General features: G+C 44.6%; 1 protein-coding gene across 6 annotated transcripts in view; it reads right to left on the minus strand.

Moving 5' to 3' along the window:
* si:ch211-207d6.2 (sickle tail protein homolog) overlaps positions 1-13448 on the minus strand; it is a 49734-nt gene extending 36286 nt beyond the window's left edge. Inside the window, exons 1-2 of one of the 6 annotated variants that reach the window (XM_049010627.1) lie at positions 12986-13448; positions 11848-12075 (exon numbers count right to left, since the gene is read on the minus strand). In XM_049010627.1, coding sequence (XP_048866584.1) covers positions 11848-12075; positions 12986-13007 — 250 coding nt within the window. In that variant the 5' untranslated portion in view covers positions 13008-13448. Of the gene's footprint in view, positions 1-4955; positions 5046-6446; positions 7811-11847; positions 12076-12212; positions 12317-12985 lie in introns of those variants that run through there. The other 5 variants (XM_049010619.1, XM_049010622.1, XM_049010620.1 and 2 more) reach the window with 5 other exon arrangements.
* Between the last annotated feature and the right edge of the window lie 9460 nt (positions 13449-22908).

Raw genomic sequence — 22908 nt, forward strand, 5'->3', positions numbered from 1 at the left:
CCACCAAAGCGAGTGTGAGTGTGATCTGTGACGGACCAGTGTCCCGTCCAGTAGGTACCCTGCCCCGTGCTTCCTGGTTACGGAAAACCTAGAACATTTAAATGTCCGAACAGCATTTGTTCGCAGATCCTTATGTTTGCCAGTCAACTCATTTCTCACATTCTCATCTAACTTTTCTGCACCAATTTCAACTGTAAAGGTCATCATTCAGATCTGATGTATTTAATATTAAATGCTAGAGGACTTCAGCACCCTGTTTGGACTTCAGCACCCTCAGTCTTTAACTAACACCAATCCACACGATTAGCCCAGAGTGCAACTAGTTAGGACTGGAAATTAAAACTAATCCTCTAAATGTTTTCCAGGCTTATTAAATTTGGCGGAGGTGGATTTGGGTGGGGGTGTTAGTCCGTATACTTGTTCGGAGAAAAGCGCTCGTGTGCAAAAGCAAAAAAAAACATCTTATGCAGGGAATAGGCTAACCTTACTAGCATACAAAACAATAAAATCTTTGTCTCTAGGCTTTGCACCATCTACATGCGATGATGATGCCTTAAGCGCGATATAGCCCTCGGCGCAAATAGGAATGCGGACAGACACAGGTAACTTCACCTTGAAAAAGCGCCGCCTCATTTTCTATGTTTTTAGTGCCATCTAGCGGCCAAAAAATACAAACAAACCCCGTCGTGCAATCACCGGGGCTACGCGACTACAGTACTACCAAACACTTGTTCGCGTCAAAGGCATATAGGTTTGGTTTCAACATTGCTAGGGAACAAATCAGCCCTGAACCCCCCCGTGTGTTTACGGGGTAGGTTGGTTACATGTCCCTACGATCCATATCCAAATCTACTTCCTTGGGTTGGGTCCATAGGAATCGCTGCATTTTACAATCCATTTAAAATAGTGCATTAATAATAATTAGAATATTACTGAAAAGTCTGAATTACGTGTAAATTACCTCTACTTGCAAAAACTTTCTCAAAAGTACTATCTTCTGCCTCCCGGATAAATTACTAAAAATCAGGGTAAATATGTTGTTTGCGGTGGAGTAACGCACCCCCCACTCACACACACCCACTCCCAAAACATGTCCCGATCTGATAAACTCCCATTTGGTGAACACATCCAATAGCTGCGCATCTGGGCATAGCTGCGCTACGGACATCCAGGGGGGAGAGAGAAGATATTTAACTAAACATTAAAGACAATATAAATGTCATCTTAAGACACATGCTACCAATCATAACTCTTCTTTGCGTTTTCATCTGCTTCTTGACGTGTAGAGAGGCAGGAATGCGCAGCTGACCGCAATTTCTCGGTGCTAGAAAATCGCTAAAACAGACCGACTGCCTTCTCTTAAAGCAGAATACAACACAGTCCCACATATTAGCCATAATATAACTAATCCATTTATGAACACGTATAAAAAAACCCTGAAATTCGACCACAACCCAAACACACACAAACATGAAAGCGCAGTGTCATTCCTGTGCGGAAAATATCCGGCAAACGTGAAAATTCTGCTGCTTGGATAACTAAGGTTCCCACGTAGCTGACAGGACATCTACAATTTATAATGTTTTCTGATGCCTCTTTCTGAAAATAAACACTCCACAGCACCATTAAAGTAACGGACATCCCACTCACAGGACTGGCATGCATGCTAACTCTGGTGCAACTGCACGCTCCGGTGAGTCCGCGCGTACAAATGTAGGCATAGGATTCATCTATTAGTCTGACTTCAACTGCATGGACCTCATTACGTGCCGGACGAGCTTGTTTATTTACTGTTTTTCTTTTAAACTGCCAGTGTTTTTTTCCCCAAGCAGGCTTTTGTTTAGTCTATCGGGAGTAAGCAAAGTGGTCAACATGCGGGTCCCGCTATCATCCAAGCTCCTGTGCCCCGCTCATTCATATGGAGGCCATACGTGCATGTTTATATAGCACAACCAGCGGCCTGGTAGCACAGTAAGGAAAAACGATCAGAAGGATTGCTAGGAGCTTCAAGGAGGAGCTTCAAAGCGATCCAGCAGTTAAGTTATGTATAAGCAGAAGAGGTATGGTGCCCTGCACTACAGGCTGCTTGAAACTACTGGACACTTTGAAAAAGTGGAACGAAATATTCTAGTTTTTGCAGTTAACTTGACTTAAACCACATTTGATACCAAATGCTAGTACACTCACGGAACTCCTCGTGATTTCGCTTAAGTGTTACCGCATTTATACTGCTGGCAGACTGACAGATTGGTATTGTGGTGTGCGGTGATGGATATTGTTAAGGTTATTGATGTAAACTCAGGCCAGTTGGTGAGGAGATCTATTTGTCATGTCAGCGAAGTCTTTAGGAAATAAGACGTGCAACGCTGCTGAGGTGTTCCTGGTCATGGTTTCTGCCTTATCATCCATCAAAGGTTTAAAAGAAATATTGGCGCGTTCCTGCAGAGTTACCGTTCAGAGTTTTCTCTGCACAGTTGTTATATCGGGGGTACTTCAGCACTTTATTACCCTCCCATTCGAGCCCTTTGTTTACTTAAGGCCCATCTCTCCAGTACGCTCCGCTGTTTAAACTACTAAGGACCTAAATTAACAATCCCTGCAGTGTATTTTGGCAACATAAACATTTGCCAGTACGTAACGCATAAATGGAAAAAAACCTTTAAAAATTAAACAGAAATTGACAGCATGCTTAAAGAGCAGGTTCATATATAGGCCTAACGAAATCACAGTAAATTGTTTATCTTTTGTGAGTTTGACGTGTGACGTATGGAAAAAAGTGACCAGAACACTTTTTTCAGGTACACCAGAACCGATTTTTTTCTCATTAAACGTTACAGAGCGTTATTCTCGTTGTATATAAAAAATTCAAGTAGACCATACATTTTTAATCAGGAACCCGGTCACAGAGTATTTCTTTAATCCCTAATTGTCGGATTATGACAGGGAGCTTCAGTTACGACATACAGTGACAATTAGCGATACTATTTAATAAAAAATTGAAATGCTTCTCGGGGTGCGGATAAGTAACTTGCTTTGAGATGTGCCACAGGCGCGCGAACGTCGGGTGGGGGGGGTGTAAAGGAATTTATCAGGCACGTGTGATTTTGCAGGCTGATAAAACAGAAAGTCACAGTGCAAGTGTACATCAGACGGTATCCGTGCATCAGAATAAGGGACGATACCTTGTAAGGTATGCACGGCCTCTTTGTTTGTGGAAAACGGAAATCAGCTTAGTTATGATTTGAAAGGATCGTTAAAATTACTGCGTAAAATAGGCCACTGGCTAGTTTATGGCCTCATCGCAATGTCATCGTAGTAGGGTTTAAGTTTCTTTAACGTTTTTAATACATAGGCTACCGAGACAGAAAGGTGCAGTTAAATTGGTTTCGCTATAAAAAAAAAAAAGTTTGACTGAAAACTTTCCTGAGACGGATTTCGAAGTCATAGCGCTACCAGATGCAAATATATATATAGGCCTCTGGGCCAAAGTCGGCAGTATAACCAGAGCCGAGAATTTCCACGGCATTTAAAATACACAGCATATGCAGAACTGCAGTTTATGGAGCAGTACATAAACTTAAAAGTTGCATTATTTAATCTTCAGCTTTTTCCCCAGCAATAAAGCATTTGGAAAAGGTCATTAAACGTCCACGCGGTTTCTGACAATTTCCATAAATGGAGAACTCTCGAAGGAGACTTTCCAGAGACACAACCCACTAATATGGTGCTACTTACATATTAGCGTGCCAACCCATTAAAATCTCAGATTCCCAGACAGCGGTCCACGGTTAATATTCAACGAGGCTAAGTCATACTAAAGGGTGGGTTCGTGGATGGAATGTGATGCAATGAAGGATAGTAAAGAACCTCACTTTCACAATCCTTCCATTTTCTATACCCATCGCAAAAAAACATAACAAAATAAGAAATACATTTAAACCGCCAAATGTTCCACACCAAATGTTCTAGGTGTTGAGTTACCAAGATATATGACTCGCCGCCTTAGATAAGGCATCCATTTGTCCGAAATCACGTCACTAAAAGTCACTACTTTCAAATTGAAATCTGACTTTTCTTGAAAAACATCAAAAAAGATGCGGCACGCAAACGTATATAATTTTTGAAAACGCATAAAAATCCAGACTTGTGCTTTGGGCCATACTGTTATAAACCGCGCGAGCCAGACAGCCTGATGAGATAGACACAGAATCCACCGAGCTTTTAAAGTATAAGTCCATGGGGATATATTCGTGTAAAACACAAACGCTCGTTTGTAGGCAGTCAGGATGTTTATCTTTACGCTCGGTATAAGAAACTGAAGCAGAGCCGCGTCTATCCTAACCCACCTGCTGAGCTGATGTTCCTTTTGAATGTCTTAAGGCATTTAAAAACCTGCGTCCCTAAAATCATATTATAACGGCGCACAGCTTTGCGCATTTAAATCTAGCCCTTATAAAAGCATTGCGCAAAACTGCTGGTAAACACATGCTAGTTTGCTTAGATAACGGAACCGTGAATGCAAGAGATCGATCATTCACTACCGCTGCAGCTTATCGCGTTACTCAGTTAAAGAGCCCCTCCACCTTTTCGTAACCTTTCTCAATGTGTCCCCAGAAATCCTAGCAGGAAAGATAAAAAACAATACTCTATATACGTGCAACCATCTATAATTCTAGGCGGAAAAAGTTAAAAATGAAATCATAGCGAGTGAAGAAAGTTCACGATTTAATTTGTATTATAGATGACAGCTGGCGCACTGTTAAGTCAAACTCCCAGCATGCTTAATTTGTTTACCTTAAATCAAGGTGCTTTAAACGCTTATCATCCGATACGCAGAATCATTCATGCGTCAAGCTTAAACTGGAAAATCTGACCCCAGGTCGGCAGCAGAGGAATGCCGCGCACGGTTATTTATTTTAACTGAGGGTTCAGTGGGTCTTTGCGGAGATACTCACGCGGTCAGGATCAGTCTGCTCTTTGTATGCGCGCGCTTGCCTCTGACTGCTAGCTCTGCAGAAGCCTTTGCAGATTCTTATTTAGTTTGGGGGGGACGTTTGCAGAGTGGCTACATTTCCAAGTCTTTGTGTTTACACAAGGCTAGTCTCTCCCCCCCCCTCCCCGCAACCACCACCATTCTGGATCAGCCTGCTTTCAACCCTAATAACTACTAAGTAGCATGCATGTGCACTTCTGAAAGAATGCTGCTCATCCTCTGTGGACCCATTGGTGCCATCTTTGGCAGTGGGCTACTCACTCAAGGGCAGAAGATAAGAAAAGAACCAAACAATTCCTTGTTGGCTGCAAGAAAACATATGGAGGCTGCACCTCCGCACCCCACCCCCAGCAGACTCCTGCTGAGACAGCCCCGAGGCCTGTGGACGTGCTGCTGCTGCCATGTGACACAGCTTGCACTGATTGGCAGTGTGAGAGGGGCTGAGGTGAGCCCCATCCCTCACCCTCAAAGCATGGGGAGAAAGGTTCATGATTCCCTCACCCTCAAAGCATGGGGAGAAAGGTTCATGATTCCCTCACCCTCAAAGCATGGGGAGAAAGGCTCATGATTCCCTCACCCTCAAAGCATGGGGAGAAAGGTTCATGATTCCCTCACCCTCAAAGCATGGGGAGAAAGGTTCATGATTCCCTCACCCTCAAAGCATGGGGAGAAAGGCTCATGATTCCCTCACCCTTAAAACATGGGGAGAAAAAGGTTCATGATTCCCTCACCCTCAAAGCATGAGGAGAAAGGTTCATGATTCCCTCACCCTCAAAACATGGGGAGAAAGGTTCATGATTCCATCACCCTCAAAGCATGGGGAGAAAGGTTCATGATTCCCTCACCCTGAAAGCATGGGGAGAAAGGTTCATGATTCCCTCACCCTCAAAGCATGGGGAGAAAGGTTCAGGATTCCCTCACCCTCAAAGCATGGGGAGAAAGGCTCATGATCACCTCACCCTCAAAGCATGGGAAGAAAGGCTCATGATCACCTCACCCTCAAAGCATAAGGACAAAGGCTCATGATCACCTCACCCTCAAAGCATAAGGACAAAGGCTCATGATCACCTCACCCTCAAAGCATAGGGAGAAAGGTTCATGATCACCTCACCCTCAAAGCATGGGGAGAAAGGCTCATGATTCCCTCGCCCTCAAAGCATGGGGAGAAAGGCTCATGATCACTTCACCCTCAAAGCATAAGGAGAAAGGTTCATGATCACCTCACCCTCAAAACATGGGGAGAAAGGCTCATGATTCCCTCGCCCTCAAAGCATGGGGAGAAAGGCTCATGATCACCTCACCCTCAAAGCATAAGGAGAAAGGCTCATGATCACCTTACCCTCAAAGCATGGGGAGAAAGGCTCATGATTCCCTCACCCTCAAAGCATGGGGAGAAAGGCTCATGATCACCTCACCCTCAAAGCATAAGGAGAAAGGCTCATGATCCCCTTACCTGCTGTCTTCTCAACCTCAGGAGGAGGGATTCTGCTGGTGTCCCCAAGCTCCCTGTTGGTGACCTCTCACTTTGTCTTTGGTGTCCCCTGGAATACTGTGGTCAGGAACTGTGATTTAGCTGGTTCCCAGTAATATTGGTCCTAATATGAGCACTGCGCTGGAAAATTGTAACCCTACTGGTACCTACTGGAGTTCTGGGTTGGGAAAATGTAGTTATTCTGGTACCCAGAATGATAAAAAATATGCCATTGCAGAGGGACCAATGCTGTTATGGTGATTAGAGATGGTGATGCGGCTCTGTGGGTTAACAGTCTGATCAGCAGGTTGTTGGTTCAAATCCCCGGCTGGCAGAGTGATGTCACTGTTGAGCCCCTGAGCAAGGCCCTTTACCCCAACTGCTCCCTTAAATGCTTTGGATAAAAGCTTCTGCTAAATGGATAAAGTTAATATATGAGTGTATAGACTGTATTTGTTACAGGCTGTACAGCAGATCCACAATGGATAATAACAACTGTCTGCACTATGGAAAGCAAAGCCTGAACTGTGATGTTATTATCGATACTGTTCAGATGCCGACCGTGTCAAATTTACCCGGAAAAGACTGGCAGCCTCAGTAAGGCCAGCTTCCACACTAAACTGTACTGGCATTGAGCATCTAGCTGGGCCCTGAACGCGAATATATATCCCCAGAGGACCTGGGAGCCAAAGTCCACTGTGACCTCAGATTAGTGGTCCTACATTAAAACATAAGTCACCATTAATTACATCTTTTTCCTTTTCCAAGTCATGTTTTCATACATTTAGTCCTGGTTTTAGGCTAAGTTTCGCTTTTTCTATAATCCAAAATAACACAGAAATATACCAGTTGCACCCCAGCATGGTACCTTTAAGACATTTGCTGCAGAATTTACCTGAATACCTTAAAGTAATAATGCAGCTCATTCTTTGGCGGCAATTCGCACAGATGAGAATTCTGACCCTCTGCATTCCTATGCTGTCTTTAAAGCTGACTTGCGTTTCCATGACGATAAACACCCAAGGTCACCGGCCCAAAGGCTGACAAGCCGAACGCTGATTACTGAATGCCATTTAACAGGGTCTAGTAATTCAACAGGGGGTTTTAATTCACCCGAATTACTCTCTAGGCAGCCCGTTTGATCACCAGACTTTTCTGGGGGAAAAAAACACTGCAGTAGGTCAATATGATTCTGGGACACAGTGGAACCCTCTTTTTCCGGATCGTTGACGGCGGAAAAGCCGACACGCTAGTAAGTTCCTCTGGAAATCTGACTCTAATCCCACACCAGAAGAGAGCACCTTTCCCCCAGGGAAGGGCACATTACCTACAGCATGCATAGAAACGGGGAGAATTTCTGTCGACTGCCTGACATCTCACACTGGGAATCGGCTCCCTCGACAATCCTCACCAACCACCTCGCAGTTTGCAGAGAAGCTCCTTGACATAAAAACAGCTGAGCCAGCCGGCCTGTGAAGGCCACAGATGCTGAAGGAATTCTGGATGGGTTTTTTATTTTTAGCGAAAGCCAACCCTTCTTCCCCACTTTCGACAGATGTGTCGTGTTGACGCTTCGTACGGATTTCTCGTTGATACCCTACACTCTTTCATCAGAAGCAGCACCTCCTCACTCCACCATCATCCCAATAATCAAAGAGATTTCTGCCGGAAAACAATTTTGAATTGATTAATCAGTATCCGGCGACACGGTGGCTGGCCTATCAGGAAGCTCAAGCCGCAGGGCAGCCCTCTCATTGGAGGAATCATTGTAGACCGAGCAGCCCAGACCTCTGTCACATGTCTGCTCAACTTGGGCCTTCAGAGAAACCACTGCGCTTGAGGAAATGCCACAGAATCAAACTCAGCGATTTCACTCGGAAAACAGTGAAGCAGAACAGGCCCAGACTGGGGATAGGGATCATGAACTTCTCTTCAAGACTTCATTTTGCTACAAGGATGGAGGGGGGGGGTGGGGGGGGGGGGGGTGGGGGGAGCCGCCATGCTGAAACGTCCTGTTGTGGTTGGCAGGGAGATTCACTGAACAAAAATCAGTAGAAATGAAGCTTTAAAAGTCACTGTGCTGTTCAGGAACCAAAGTCATTTTCAGAAAGAAACAGCTGGTCCTCCCTTCGCTTGTTCGGCAGACATTCCGACCTTCCACAGTCTTTCTGAGGAAAAATCTCCCTTCTGTTTGGTCTTTGAGGCCACAAACCGTCGCGGCTCCCGTGAACAGCTCCGTGCCCAGAGTTCGGTTAAGCTCAGAGGCGTTCAATAAAGGAAACCCTGTCTTTGAGGAGATGCTGAATGCGAGTGAACTTCAGTAGATCCGCCGCGCAAACATCTCACCTTCTAAACGGCACATGATGACTCCTTCAGCTGCCCGTGATAAAGGTGCACAACAGAAGTGCCGTCTGTGGTCGGGCCTCCACCCTGTGAAGTGGTCACGCCCATATCGTCCCTGGTTCAGTCCAAAAACGCTCACAGATATCAAAGGTATCTGTTTGGCGCCTGAGGTAGGCGCCGAAGCTAAGCCGTTCCTGTGAAATAACTGACCGCCTCAGTTCAGAAACATGCCAGAAAAACACCAGGGTAGCAAATGAAATAACTCACAACAAATCGCCCATGATACCAGAACCGCCATCAGTTCTGATTCAGAGGAAAAGGCAAAAATGTAAACAGAACGCAGTTGGGAAAATAGCTTTCCTGTCCTGAAAAGCAGAGAAGACATTCATGAGCAGTGATCGCTCCCGATTGATGAAAGATCTCTCAGGTGTTTATGCCAGACTGGGAAGGACTGGTAGCCTAACAGTGCTGTGCGTTTGCTAGCGTATGAGGAAATCAAAGCACGCCCTGCCTCAGAGGCATCGGTAGAGAGGTGGGGGGCAGGGATATTGCGGGGGAGTTAAAGAAAAACACTGGAAGAAGGAGCTATACTTTGGAAATAAAGCTGCCAGACTGCCACTGATATTAGATAATCCTGCGGGAGTTTATCTCAGATGAACCCTGAGATTAAAAACATAAAGCCACTTAATCAGAAGTTTCATTTGCTTCCAGTTTCAGTTCGCTCTCCAGGAAACACAATCGCTCGCATCTTCCAGGTGGAATCGGTGTCGCAGATTAAAAGGGGGAAGAGAGGGAGAGAGAGGGGATTAACGAGTAACGAGTGTTTAAACACCTCGTGTGTCCCGTGGCCAATGAAAAGCGGCAGGAAGCCTGCAAACAGAGCAGATAAATGGTGTCATTGTGTGGGGCGATAGCGTTATCTAATCCTGGAATGCCATGATGGGGCTGAGTGAACACAAAAGCAGGGGCGGAAGCCAGGGCCCCAGGGCAGCTGAGGCAGCCACACTGCATTTGTTTACCTGCGCTCTCAGGTGCGCTGCGTCCTGCGCAGACATCTGACATAACACTCCAGAGACAATATCCAGATGCTTATCGTGGAGGGCATTGGAGGGAGACCAGGGGAGATAAATCAAACAGATGCATCACCCGGATTAACCCTTTCAGGGCCCCTTCGCCCCTCACTCTCCATCACCCACCCGTTGTCCACTCTGCAGGAATTAGGTAACAGGCATCTGCCGTATTCCCTAGTAAGTTAAGGTTAACCCCAACAATAACACTGTTGTTTTACAATTGAGCTAACAATTGAACAAAAAGCACTAGGGATGATTACCTGGCTTTGTAAAGGCTGTAAAAGGTACGAAAATCTGCAGCTGTAAGTAAAATGAACTAACCAAAAAAATGATACCTGACCGTCTAATTATCCCACAGTAGCTCAACAAATAATGTGTTTTGTTAACAATGCAAAGCTTGTGAGTTTGAATCCCAGGGAACACACATGAACTTTAATCCTTCCCACTACTGTAAGTTGCTGCTGATGGGATGGGTGATGTTAATATCTGCTATTAGTGATGGTTGGTCTGTCAAAAGTTCTGGCAGAGAACAATCTTAATAAGATGGTCTTATTATGAGGCCTGTTTAATTTTGCGCTCGCCGTTAAACCTGCAGTTGCACGGTCTTTGGAACTGCATGTGTCACTCTTCTGTAACAGTGCGTTACATCCCAGCATAAGCATAAGCATAAGGGGCGCAAACCAAGGAACAGCCTGGATGGGGTGCCAGTCCATCACAGGGCAGAGCCACTGCGAGTGAGTCAGAGACACTAATCCACCCAAAGCATTGCAGGAAGCGCCTTCAACCACGAGAAGATGAACATTTAAAATCCGGACACACTGCCGGAGAATCAAACCCACGGCTCAGGAGGATGTGAAGCCACCCTTCGACTCACTGAGACAAAATACCCAGATACTTTTGAAGCTACTTCTGTAAACGTCTCTCAGCTTGCTGGAGGTAAAGTCTTGTAGCTGCAGGCGACAACGAAGTTGATGTTTTGGCCACTCTGAAACAAGGTGTTCCTCCCAAGTTACTTCAATAAAATATGCACCAGTTTCCTTCTTCAAATGGCATTCTGCCATCTCAAACTGCTCCCCTAAGCACTGGGTGATTGGCAGGTACATCGCGGCAGTCTCTGTCCTGCCATTTGTTCAGTGGTAACAGTAGACGCGTATGATTGCTATCCTCCACCATGTCACTGCCAGACGCCACTGGACCGGAATGGAATGAGGCTGCCAATTGATGTTTACGACCATCTGTTTAAGCAAACTGGACCACGGAGGTGAGGTAATCACGATACAGCCAGGAAAAAGTACATTACGCTGATGGTGAGTTTAAATTTTAAAAAGCATAACAATCGATTTGCAGGCTCACATGATCCCCGTCCTGCGGCCCCAGGTGATCACACCGGAATGTGATGATGCCGGTGATGTGGGGAGCCGGCAAAGCCCAGCGCTGAAAGACTCGCCACCGCTGCCCTAATCCTCGGCCCCCAGAAGGGGGGAGCGGCACAGGGGAACAATGGCTCACAAGCTGATGCAGGCCTTTTGACTAACGCCACAAATAGCCAGGGCATGAAGCAGGAAGTGAGTCTGCGCTCGACTGGTTGTTTAGCCAGCGAAAAGCAAAGCCCATTTATTGACTCAGTCAGAAAGGCAAGCTTTAACTTCAGTTAATCCGCAAGATGGCTGTGGTATTAAAGATGCATTATCTCCAGCTACTACCTCTAATGGCTATATATGTAAATATTTATAGGAAATTATGACATTTCTGGTTATTATATATTATTATTGTTGTCCTTATTGTCTTGTATTTATCGCCATTTTAGTCTAAAGACACTCAAGAATGTCATTTTACCAAAGAGGCCCGGCAAAACTTGCGACAACTGAGCTGTTCGTTAATTAAACTGGTAAATTAGTAGCAATTACTGAAGATGGCACATGGGATTCAATTCCAGCCCGCAAGCAGCTGGAGAGTTCAGGTGGCCTTACCTGTAGGGGGTGCCATGTCACGCTTGCTGAGTGGCTCGTCCACTGTGGGCCGCTCTCCTAGGCTCAGCGCCCTCGGACGCTTGGTGAAGCCGATCCCTGCGCCCGAGCGAAGCTTGGATGCCGACCCCCCCGACGACGGTCTCAGCAGACGGGACGGTGGGAAAGCGCGGCGTGCCGAGGACTGCATGCTGATGTCTGAAGCTCCCTGGACCTCGAACGTTCTTGGGTCTTTGGGCCGCAGGAGGAGGAGGGGATGGGAATGGGGGTTATACTAACCCTGCTTCACCAGCACTCATCTCATGGTCCCTACAACCCAGGTGCTGCTCTGATTTCACACCCTGATGGTGTCAAAAGCACCGGCTGACCTTAACACTGACTCTTCTCTTTCCTCTCAGTTCAGTCAGCCTTCTCCTCGGTCTCCCTCTCTCTCCTGTTCTGCCACTCTTTTTTTGTAGCCTCTCCCTCCTACTTCACTATTTTCTCCCTCCTCCCCCCCCCCCCCACCAGCTTTTAAAATTTCCCCTTCTCGCTGATTGGCTGGCTTCTCAGCGCCGAAGAGCGGTGCCGGTGCATGGAGCGAATGACGCGCCGAAGCATGGCCGACAGTCTCTCAGAAGAGCCCGCCTTCTCAGGTACAGCCGCCGACGGCCGGCCGCCGAGGGGGGCGAGCGCTGCCTTTCTGACAAACCCCGACTTGTCTGAACAGGCTGTCTTCCTTGTCTCAGTGCTTTACACGCCCTACGGCAAATTCTCAATTTTTACACTCTTAAACAATTCATACATCATTCTGCTGTAAGACAGACGAACTTTGCAGATTGTAGGTCTGTATGTGAAATGGCAAATATTTATATAAATTGTAAGCAATTAAAATTCCTTTGGATAAAAGCGACTCACAATAAAATAGTAACAAACTACTATTTGCTGTACGCAAAAACCGATGCTGAAAAGAGAGACTGTTACCCGGAAGAATAATAACGATTCCTAGTGAAATAAGTACATTTTAATTCAACATCAAACAAAATATAGCTAGACAATTAAAACACTTCCTTGCGCATCCAGAAACTTCGCGACTTCCATGTAATTGCCTGCAGAATGCCTTATACATCTGGAAAATTTGCGAATATCAGCCAGCACCTACCTCGATAAGAAAGACACTGCATGGTGTTCTTGTGCCGTGACAGAAATCACGTCCAGATCCGCTGGATTTTCTATTCAACGCGCAATTATACAGGTTCGACGTGGTTTCGAGACTTTTCCAGGATATTTTCAACAGTAACGTTTAGTGTTTAAAATTCTTTTTGAATTATTAGTATGTAAACGTAAAAAGGAAATAAATAATACGGACATACCAAAAACAGTTAAAGCAGAATTTAGATTCCGATTAGATTTGTAAGGATGACGAAGACCTTCTTAAGACTGGCTTTTTTTGACGCTTAAATTAATATACGCTTATATGTAATACATAGTAATCCATTACATAGGCTAAATAAACAAACGATTATTAGTAATAACAAAGTAACACACTACATTTGGGTTGTTTACTTTTGAAGAACAAAGTGTTCCTGTCATTGGTGTGTAACCTCTGAGGAAACGCGATCCGCTTATAATTCGCTTCAGAAGGGGATAAGGGTTCAACTACGGATGACAAATAACAAGCAGATCGTGAGCCAAAGTCATCCCAACTGAGCATGCTTTTTAACTAAATGATTAACTTTTCAGAAACCTCTCACTCTGAAATGAAGTGGATCGCATATATATTTTTTAAGTCTGGCCGACGCTGTGGTATTCAGTAATTATAGGGGCCTCGTCGGTATCTGCGAACTGAAACATTGAGCAATGGAGTCAGATGTGATCAGGCGATCATAGTGGCACTGGCTGGGACATTTACGGGTTTTAGCGTCACGGAAGATGCACCCTCGGTAGACACGCTCTGTTGACTCTGAGACATCAAATGACAGGGCGCTTCAAAATGTAACCTAACAAACATGAGTGTTTTCGTGGCGAACAGGCTTTTACCAGGTGATCTGCCGAGCAAACTATAACAGACACTAGGGATTTCGTTTCACTTTATATAGAATCAGCACATTAGACCAAAATATTTAATTTCACATAAGCTAGTGAACCTAATTGTTTTTTTCCGGTCACAGAAGAAACACTATTGTGGCAGGATTCTCTTGCTACAAACAAACAAACAAACACACACACACACACACACACACACACACACACACAGACAGTAACACTTTACATTGATTGGAACATTCATTGCACCTCCATAACTAATTCATAATGCATTCATGGAAGATTCATAATCAGTATGCAAGTATACCGTAACATCCTATCGTAACATCCTGCTTGTTATTAGTGTATATTAAAGATGTTAAGGTACGTTAGGATGTTAGGATATACATGTAGCTTATTAATGTACTGTGAATGCATTGTGATGGTACAGTTAATGTAAAATGTTACCATGGATAGACAGACAAACAGATTGACAGACAGACATATTGACAGACAGACTGGCAGCCAGACAGACAAGCAGACAGATTGACAGACAGATATATTGACAGACTGGCAACCAGACAGACAAGCAGACAGATTGACAGCCAGACAGACAAGCAGACAGATTGACAGACAGGCAGGCAGACAGATTGACAGACAGACATATTGACAGACAGGCAGCCAGACAGACAAGCAGACAGATTGACAGACAGGCAGGCAGGCAGGCAGACAGATTGACAGACAGGCAGGCAGGCAGAAAGGTTGACAGACAGACATATTGACAGACTGGCAGCCAGACAGACAAGCAGACACATTGACAGACAGACAGGCAGACAAAATGATAGACAAACAGGCAGACAGATTGACAGACACACAGACAGATTGACAGTAGGGTAGACAGATTAACAGACAGGCAAACAGATTGACAGACAGACAGATTGACAGGCAGACAGACAGACATGCAGGCAGACAGACAGACAGACACAGTCCAGGTTGATTATTACTATTCAGAGTCTGTCATATATTTAACTGTAATCTACATTAACACTATATGTTCACATTGGATTTGGACCAATAAACATTTATATTGATTTTTATGGAATCATTTTTTTTCACTCGTTCAGAGACATTGAGAGGGACATTCAGAAATTTCCAAAAGGGCTCCCCCCACCATGGCGAAATATCTTGAGTGGGACCTGCCCCCCCCCCCCAGCAAATTCTACAGATGGGGAAACCTATTTGGAAAAGTTCTATTTACCATGGGATCCATATTTCTTCAGACTGAACGTGCCAGCCCTCGCGGGGGCCCGGGGGGGGGGGGGGGGGGGGGGGGGGGGGGGCAAAATTCCAGACTACGCCCCTGTTCACATTCACACCATGTGTGTGACTAATAAACATTTCTGAAAACGGTGGGCTTTCCATAAACTCTCAGATGTGTATTTTTTTTTTGTTGGTTGGGCTTTTTTTCCTTCAGTGACTTTTACCGAAAGCGCCCCACTGGCATGCAGACAGTGTGTTTACTGCGGTGCTACCCGCAGTGCTACCCGCAGTGCTAATTAGAGGTTGTTGGAGCCAATACTTCTAATTGCCTCACTACTGAGCTGAAGGCTTTATTATTCTTAAACGAATAGAGATTCTCATTAAGCTTTATTTTCGCCCCGGCTTTGTAACTCGCGGCTTTTCACTGCAGACGTTGCTGTAAAACTAAAGTAGTAAAATATAAAACTAGCGTGTAAAGGTTTCAGTTTCGAGTAACCATCACTGTCTCCAGTCTCCAGGTTTACTTCATACCCCCAAATCATGGGTTCAGTTATGGTTCCTCATTATTGGGGTTCCCACATATGTGTTCCCTCCAATAGAATGGCATCCCATCTAAGCCACCCCAGTGTTGTATTCTGTTTTTCCTGGGACAGACTCCGGAACGCTGATAGACACTGAGAGGCGACTGGGTCCATTGTACAGGAGTTGGCATCTCCACAATTCTTTTTATTAAATTATAACTAATTAGTAAATAATAAATAATAATTAAGAAATCAATTATATGACTAATAATAACTCATTACTAGAATCTTATTCGCATTTCTTTTTCTTCTTTCAAAAAATTCACTATTGCAGCCCCTGTAAACCATATTATCTTCTAACCTCCTCGATTTTTTTGGCCACCAGCTACTACAGATGGACATCAGTGGTAGCTGGGTGTAAAAATGTAAATAGCTGAAATAATATCTACTTTAATATATTTTGTTTTCCATTTCACCCTTAGATATATATATATATATATATATATATATATATATATATATATATATATATCATTCATTTCAACAAACCAGAGCGATATAAATTCTTCAGCTAATTTATGATCGCTTGCGATCCGATTTGGTAAATTCGTTCAGACCAGAGCTAATTAAGGCTAATTAATTATGCACTCGGCAAGGATGAAAGCAAACACACCACCCTGCTTGTGAGGCCCCCATCCCATTGACGCCCATCGGCCTCGAGTGCCCAGACAGAAGGGCAGTCATTCCACGACCACGTCCAGCCAAACATCTGCATAAACATAACATGGACGTTCCTGGAGAAATGAGAAAAAATCTGGGCTGGAAGCTGGTTGGCAGGGAAGCACTTGGTCCAGACTTAATCTTGCAACATTCGCATCGACATTTTTGCATGTACTTAAAGAGATTATCGCGCCTTGCAGCTCTTCGCAAAGCTTGTGCAATTATTATGAGATTCTGTGGCTGGAAAGCAGCAGAAGTGAAATGCTTTATGACCACACACCCACAAAGTCAGTCTTATCCTTCTGTTTGTCTTTGCTCCTCGACTCCAGAATTCGGGTCAGCCGTTGCTGAATACAGTTGAGGTGAGTGATACCCCAAGGAATTGTGAGTGTCTACTGAAAATACTGAAGAAAGGAACAAGCATTTCACCCCCACTATCCTCGCAGAATGGTTTAACCCATTTCCCATTGGTTACTTTTTTCCCCTATCTAGTTAAGCCACCTATTGACTGCTTCATATTAATGCCATACATGGTGAGTTTTACAGCTTCGTTATCCCCCACCATCAGTTTAGATCCCCTAAATGCCATCAGCAGGAAATATTCTGCTTCTGTATCTCACCCCCTGTCCACTGTTCAGAGGGTGGCACTGTGTAGGTTCTTGCTTTACTGTCTCTGGGACATGTCACAGAATGCGCAGAACACTGTGGGCTGTGATCCTATCAGTTCAGTTCACTTAAGTGCGAAGTACTTCTGTGTTGATGCCTAGGGTGGGCTATTTAATGTAGGATTGGTTCAGGTTCGATCAGCGATATCAGTACACCTGGGATGCACGCTTTCTTTGCTTCCGTACAAAAACAAATGCTACCAAGCAGACCGATCACAGTTCTTGCAGTCTGCGTCGCTGCAACATGTAGTTGCATTTCTGGGAAGGTGCCCGTCAGGCTGTGGAGAAGATTATGGCGCAGAGCCCATGGTTATGGAATATATTGGACATAGAAGTAAAAATCAGCCTTTATGGATCATATGACTATGGCTTCCTGCCCATGTGACTCTGTAGGCTTTGTTTTCTTCCTGTGTTTGTAGGTCACCCTGGGAAATGAACAGAGGTAAACAGACGACCCGAAGACAAACTTGTTGTGATGCACGGACTCAAACAGTCGTCTTTCCTTCAGATGTGGTGGAGACGCCCAGACAACCGGGAGGGGTTTAATGGCCAGCAATGGCTTGTGGGTAAATTGATCCTGATTTATAACTATGTGCTTGCCACAGCCTCCTTTGAAGGACGGGTCTGTGGAACCGAAAACGTCGTCCTAAGTGCTCTGGCCATTTGATGATTGTTGGTGTTATTCAGTGGGTAGAACAGCAGCTGATGGCCTGTGTTTGAAGTATGAAGTTGAAAGCGCAGAGAGCTTTCATTATTATTATTTCCCAAAGAGACGTTAACGTCCCGATCAGGGTGAATGAATCCTGCGCCAATCCCCCATGATTCCCTTCATTGTCACACCACTACTAAGGATAAAGAACTACTTAGGATGGATGGATGGATGGATGGATAGATGGACGGATGGATGGATAGATGGATGGAAGGCAATATGTATGGTACTTTGTGTGTCTTTTGTGGTGTACGTGGCTTTCATGACAGAACAGTTATTTTTATATGTTTATAATCTAATTTGCACAAGTCATTTTACTGACTATACCTTTATATACCTCACCAAACTGTGCTATATAAAGGTTGTCTGTATTGAGATACCCCACCAAACTGTGCTATATAAAGGTTGTCTGTATTGTATTTTCAGGTGTAAATGATTAAACAGTGAAACACTGAGCCATTTATGTTAGGATGTCAGCATCAGGTAACAGGCTAAATACATGCAAACATTTTCAATCCGTTAAATTCGATAACTACATGTCACTAACATAGCCTGAAACAAATATGGTTCGTTTGTTTGAAGGTCAAGTCCTAAGTAAACAGTTATGTTTACAGAGTTATATCCAAACAGGCAGCACCAGTCAGCCGCAAACAAAAGGAATCTCAACAGCTTCGTCTGTTTACAGTAAACAGTGAAGTTCACTCCCAGGCCACCTAAGATCGCGGAGCTAGTGACTTCAGAGGGGTTCATCCTAAGATCATGGCAAAATGTGCCACAGGAACGTGTGCGGCGAACAACTAGGCTGCCCTGAAGAATCTCTGCTTCTTCTGACACTGAAGGCCTGCCCCCCCCATCCCACATGGCTATTCCTACATCTGAAGACCAAGAACAAGTTTTCCCTTGTCCACCCCCCACCTTGAATTAGTTCTGTTATCACTCATTCAGGAACAAAGGGCCGCACATGAAAACACTGAACCATTTTAGATCAAAGCAAAGACAGAAATCGGTTGATAGAAATGCCCCCCCCCCCATGTAATGAAACTACAGGCACATTTACACCAGCTAATTTATTACATTTTAACATCAGGAAAAATGCATCCAGCAAAACCCAACGAGGAAGGTGGGTCTGTTGTTTCTAAGATGTCCTTATGGCGCGCTCTGGAGAGAAAATGTGACTTCAACATCCAGATGTTTGTCCTCTTCTCACTTCAGACCAATACCACGTTGAAGTGTGACCACGAATCGTTGAGCCCTCTCCAGAAAAAGGCAAACTGCTCAAACACCTATTGAGGGGGGGGCTAAAATAAGTCATGTGATCACAAAATAAGTACAGAATAGTACTTTCAATGGGGCTAAATATTTACAGTCTTATCTAATGCTTAAAGAGGTCATTTGGCCACCAATTGTCTAAGACAGCAGGTGGCGTGTTGTTGATGTTCCCTCAACCTAAACTGCTGTGGTAAACATCCAGCTGAATGAACATCCTAGATCAGTTCTGCTTGGAACCATCAGACTTTGATCTACATACTTTTTGCTTGATCAGAATGGCTAGTCTCATGTCTGCTTGGTGGAAACCAACGGACGTTTCATCATGTGGCGACACCCCCACGCCCCCTGAGCTGATGGATTGCCTGCTGCGCAGCTCGGCAGTGCTGGGGAGGAAATGAGCTGCATTCCTCAGGTGTGTGTGAGCGTGTGTGATGCAGCGTGAGGTCAGCCTGTGTGCGAAAGCTGCTCACCGCTGGAATGTGCAACAAGGGGCAATTATTCAGTGACCTGTAGGTTCCCTGTTGGCGAGGATTGACTTAGGTGACACCAGTTATTATTGCTTACTCCGCCAAATGTGTAATTGATGTTAATTCAATTGTCTATTCAATTTTATATTGAGTTATAATTCACAGCTTAAAATGGCGTAATGTTGATTAATTACTGGCATCCCATCCAGTGTGCTCCTATCATAATAGACAGTTGAAAGATGGATGGATGGATGGATGGGTGGATGGATGAGTAGCTAGAATTTCCTACATCATAAGCATTTTTGGAACAATGTTGCAATCACAAATGCTCAGAACCACATCTTCAGTCCACAGAAAAACGTGCATGCATCCATGTACCTGCAGGAGCCACATGTTCTTGAGAAGAAACAGGAGATCATCCAGAGATTATGGAATATTACATAACACTGTATGACACTTAGAGAACGTAATCCTTAGAACAATACTACAAAGATGCAACCTGTAGAACATAATGTAACTTTGTAACTGTTCGAGAATTCAGGCCAATTACTGTTGCACGGTGTGATTATATAAGTATCGTTTTGCCCCCATTAGCTCTGTATCTTATCAATATGTTGAAAGCCAAAAATATAATCAGCACTGTAGCTAAGCAACATGTCGCCAACTAAAATGGCTGAGGCTTGCTACATCCATGGAGTGTCCAGCCTTGGTTTAAACCTACATGGATGCAATAAAGACTGACTTTGGAATTCTACACAAGCGGCTCCTGACCCAGGAAGGAAAAACCAGAAGACGTCCTCAAACCCGAGTGTCAGAGTAGAAGGATCTGAACCGGCATGACCTGGGAAAGACCAAAACACGATGTGGAAAGATCTCCCAGTGGCCACCCAGTACGGCTCAGCCACATGTCAAATCAGCATCTAGAACGAGGAGGACGTTTAAAGACGTGTTTCCAGTTCATTTTGTTGAATATGAGCTTGGATGCCTTATGCAGAAACGTAGGCTAACTACCCTAAGCCCAGCTCTAATTTCCTTCACCTTTGTGCTTTTTTATATCAAGAAGGCTTGGTGATGTCACAAGCTGAGGTGGGGGTGATGTGCGACTCAGCAGGCTAAGGTGCCCAAGGTGACCATCTAATCCATGATGGAAGCGGGGGGGGGGGACACTATAAGCTACTCCAGGTTTTACAAACTGCTTTAACACTGAAAGGCTCCGGTTCGTCTTTTACTTTGACTGGTTTCTTTCCTTGATTGAAAGACTCATCCAGCTGTTTCACATTAACATTAGTGACACATGCATGATTATTGGAGACTGACCAATCAGCACACAGCAAGAACTCAGAGACTGACCAATCAGCACACAGGAAAAACTCGGCACTTCAGTAAAATCCTGGTCTGTTTGATTGAAATGGTACTTTACAAACCCTCACAGTGTCCCTCCTGACATGGATTAGGTGGTCACCCTACTCCTGCCTGTAATCAGAAGGTTGTTAGTTTGAATCCCATGGCTGGCAGAGTGATGCCACTTTTGGGCCCTTGAACAAGTCCCTTAGTTGCTCCATGGACACTGGTTGTGCCCTGAAATGTGCTGACAGAAAACTAGCTCTTATCTGTCTGCGTGTCATGGCGAGTAAGACAGGATAGGCAAAAAGGCAGTGTCCCCATAGGGATGGAACACATATCATGACTGTACTATGAGCAGTGACATTTCTTCCTTCAATGCACAAAGTCCTGGTGAATGTTCTCTTCTGACAGACCTGGACATGAGCTAATGAGTCAAGCATTGGATCTGCAACAAGAGCCCTCTGTAATAAATCACAGCGAGGTTGAGCCACTGCACCGTCCTGGAAGAGCAGAGAGCCCTGCCTGACTTCACCCAAAGCTCAACCAAGCCGACCTCAGTTACGACTTCAGCTCCCACATATCTACTGATAGCCACAAGCATCTTCAAATAGTGCCTCTTTCATATTGCACAGGGAAAACGAAAGCAATTTTTGTCATAAGGTTTATTTTAACCAGATGAGTGACATGTTAGTTTGGTGACTTCAAATGATATTTCCTTCATTTCAATAGTAGGTAACTCCCATTAAATTATGATTAGTGGGATGGTATGATGTGCAGTCTACTGTGAAATGAACTGTTGTCCCATTCTGTATGAACACATGCTCAAAACGTAGGACAGGATCTCTGTCACATTACCAAGAACTCACAGGATTTACGTCAGTGTGTGAGATGTTCTGTACAGTTCCATATAAATGTCCACTCCAATGATGAAAAGAAAATGCAAAAAAATGTATGGATGTACTCAATTCGTGTCCTTCATCCTTCTGATCTTCTCGATTGGGATTTTGCTGGCAAACCATTGAGCGCCTTTACCCAACATGCTATTTCAGTTAGACAGGTCAGGTGTCTTGGCTTTTCATTCTGGAACCACATGCTATAAATCTCGCATTTATACATAATAAATGTATCATGGAGGAATTCAGCCCCTCCACCGTCCTCCGCCCAACCCCTCGTCTCCTTTGCAGGTAAACATCAAAAGAAAATGTTCTTACTGGAAAATCACCTGCTTTGTAGAGTCGACTCAATGACATGCACAAATGGCATCATTAACTTCACTCTCCGGTGACTCTCCGGTGACTCTCCGGTGAGTCACAAACGCATCTGATGTCACTCGTCGCTGAACTTTTTAGACAGCCCAGAATATTGGGAATAATCTCGTTCTAGGTCCTCCTGATGCTCCATTGTTAACTCAAGGTAAATCACACACAGACGATATCAAAATGAACCCATCGACGAAGTGACGAAACTTACATGAAGCCAGTGTGGGTGATCATTCGCATTTTTGTAAGGTCACGCAAACCACAGAAGCTGGTATTTCCACTAATAAGAATGATCAAATCGCAGATGCTTCGGGGCAGATCGGAAAGTTTCTTTTTACACTGTGCCTTGATGGGTTCGCTAAGGTCGTCCTCAGAGTGACCTACGTACTAAGGCATCGATTTATGTGCGAGATATAGGCCTTCCACATATTTTGGCTAAACACTTCCAGAGCATACAGCTGGGAAAATATGATGGCCGACATCACATTTGTTTTTGAATAGGAGGCAAACGTCTGTGCCACAGTTCATCTTCAGCTAGTGGAACAAATTTTTTTATCCTTCAGCAACTGTAATACTTGTATAAAATGAGGAATTTCAAGCAAGGTGCTTATTTTTGTGCTACCGAATGTTTATGCATATTTTCTCCTGTGAACTGTGCCTTAACATCCCCAGCTGTTACTCTCTGTTGTCCGTCAGGAATTGAATCCGGCTGAGTTTCGCCATCCTGTTCCAATCTCCAAGATAAACCAGAAGCCAGATTCTCATGATGTGCTCCTTGAGGCGAAGGAGTATGCGAAGATAACGCAGATCTGGTGTAGAAGGTGAAGAGGCTTTCTCTTTCTGAGA

Source organism: Brienomyrus brachyistius, chromosome 4 (assembly GCF_023856365.1).
Source record: "Brienomyrus brachyistius isolate T26 chromosome 4, BBRACH_0.4, whole genome shotgun sequence".
Lineage (NCBI taxonomy): Eukaryota > Metazoa > Chordata > Actinopteri > Osteoglossiformes > Mormyridae > Brienomyrus > Brienomyrus brachyistius.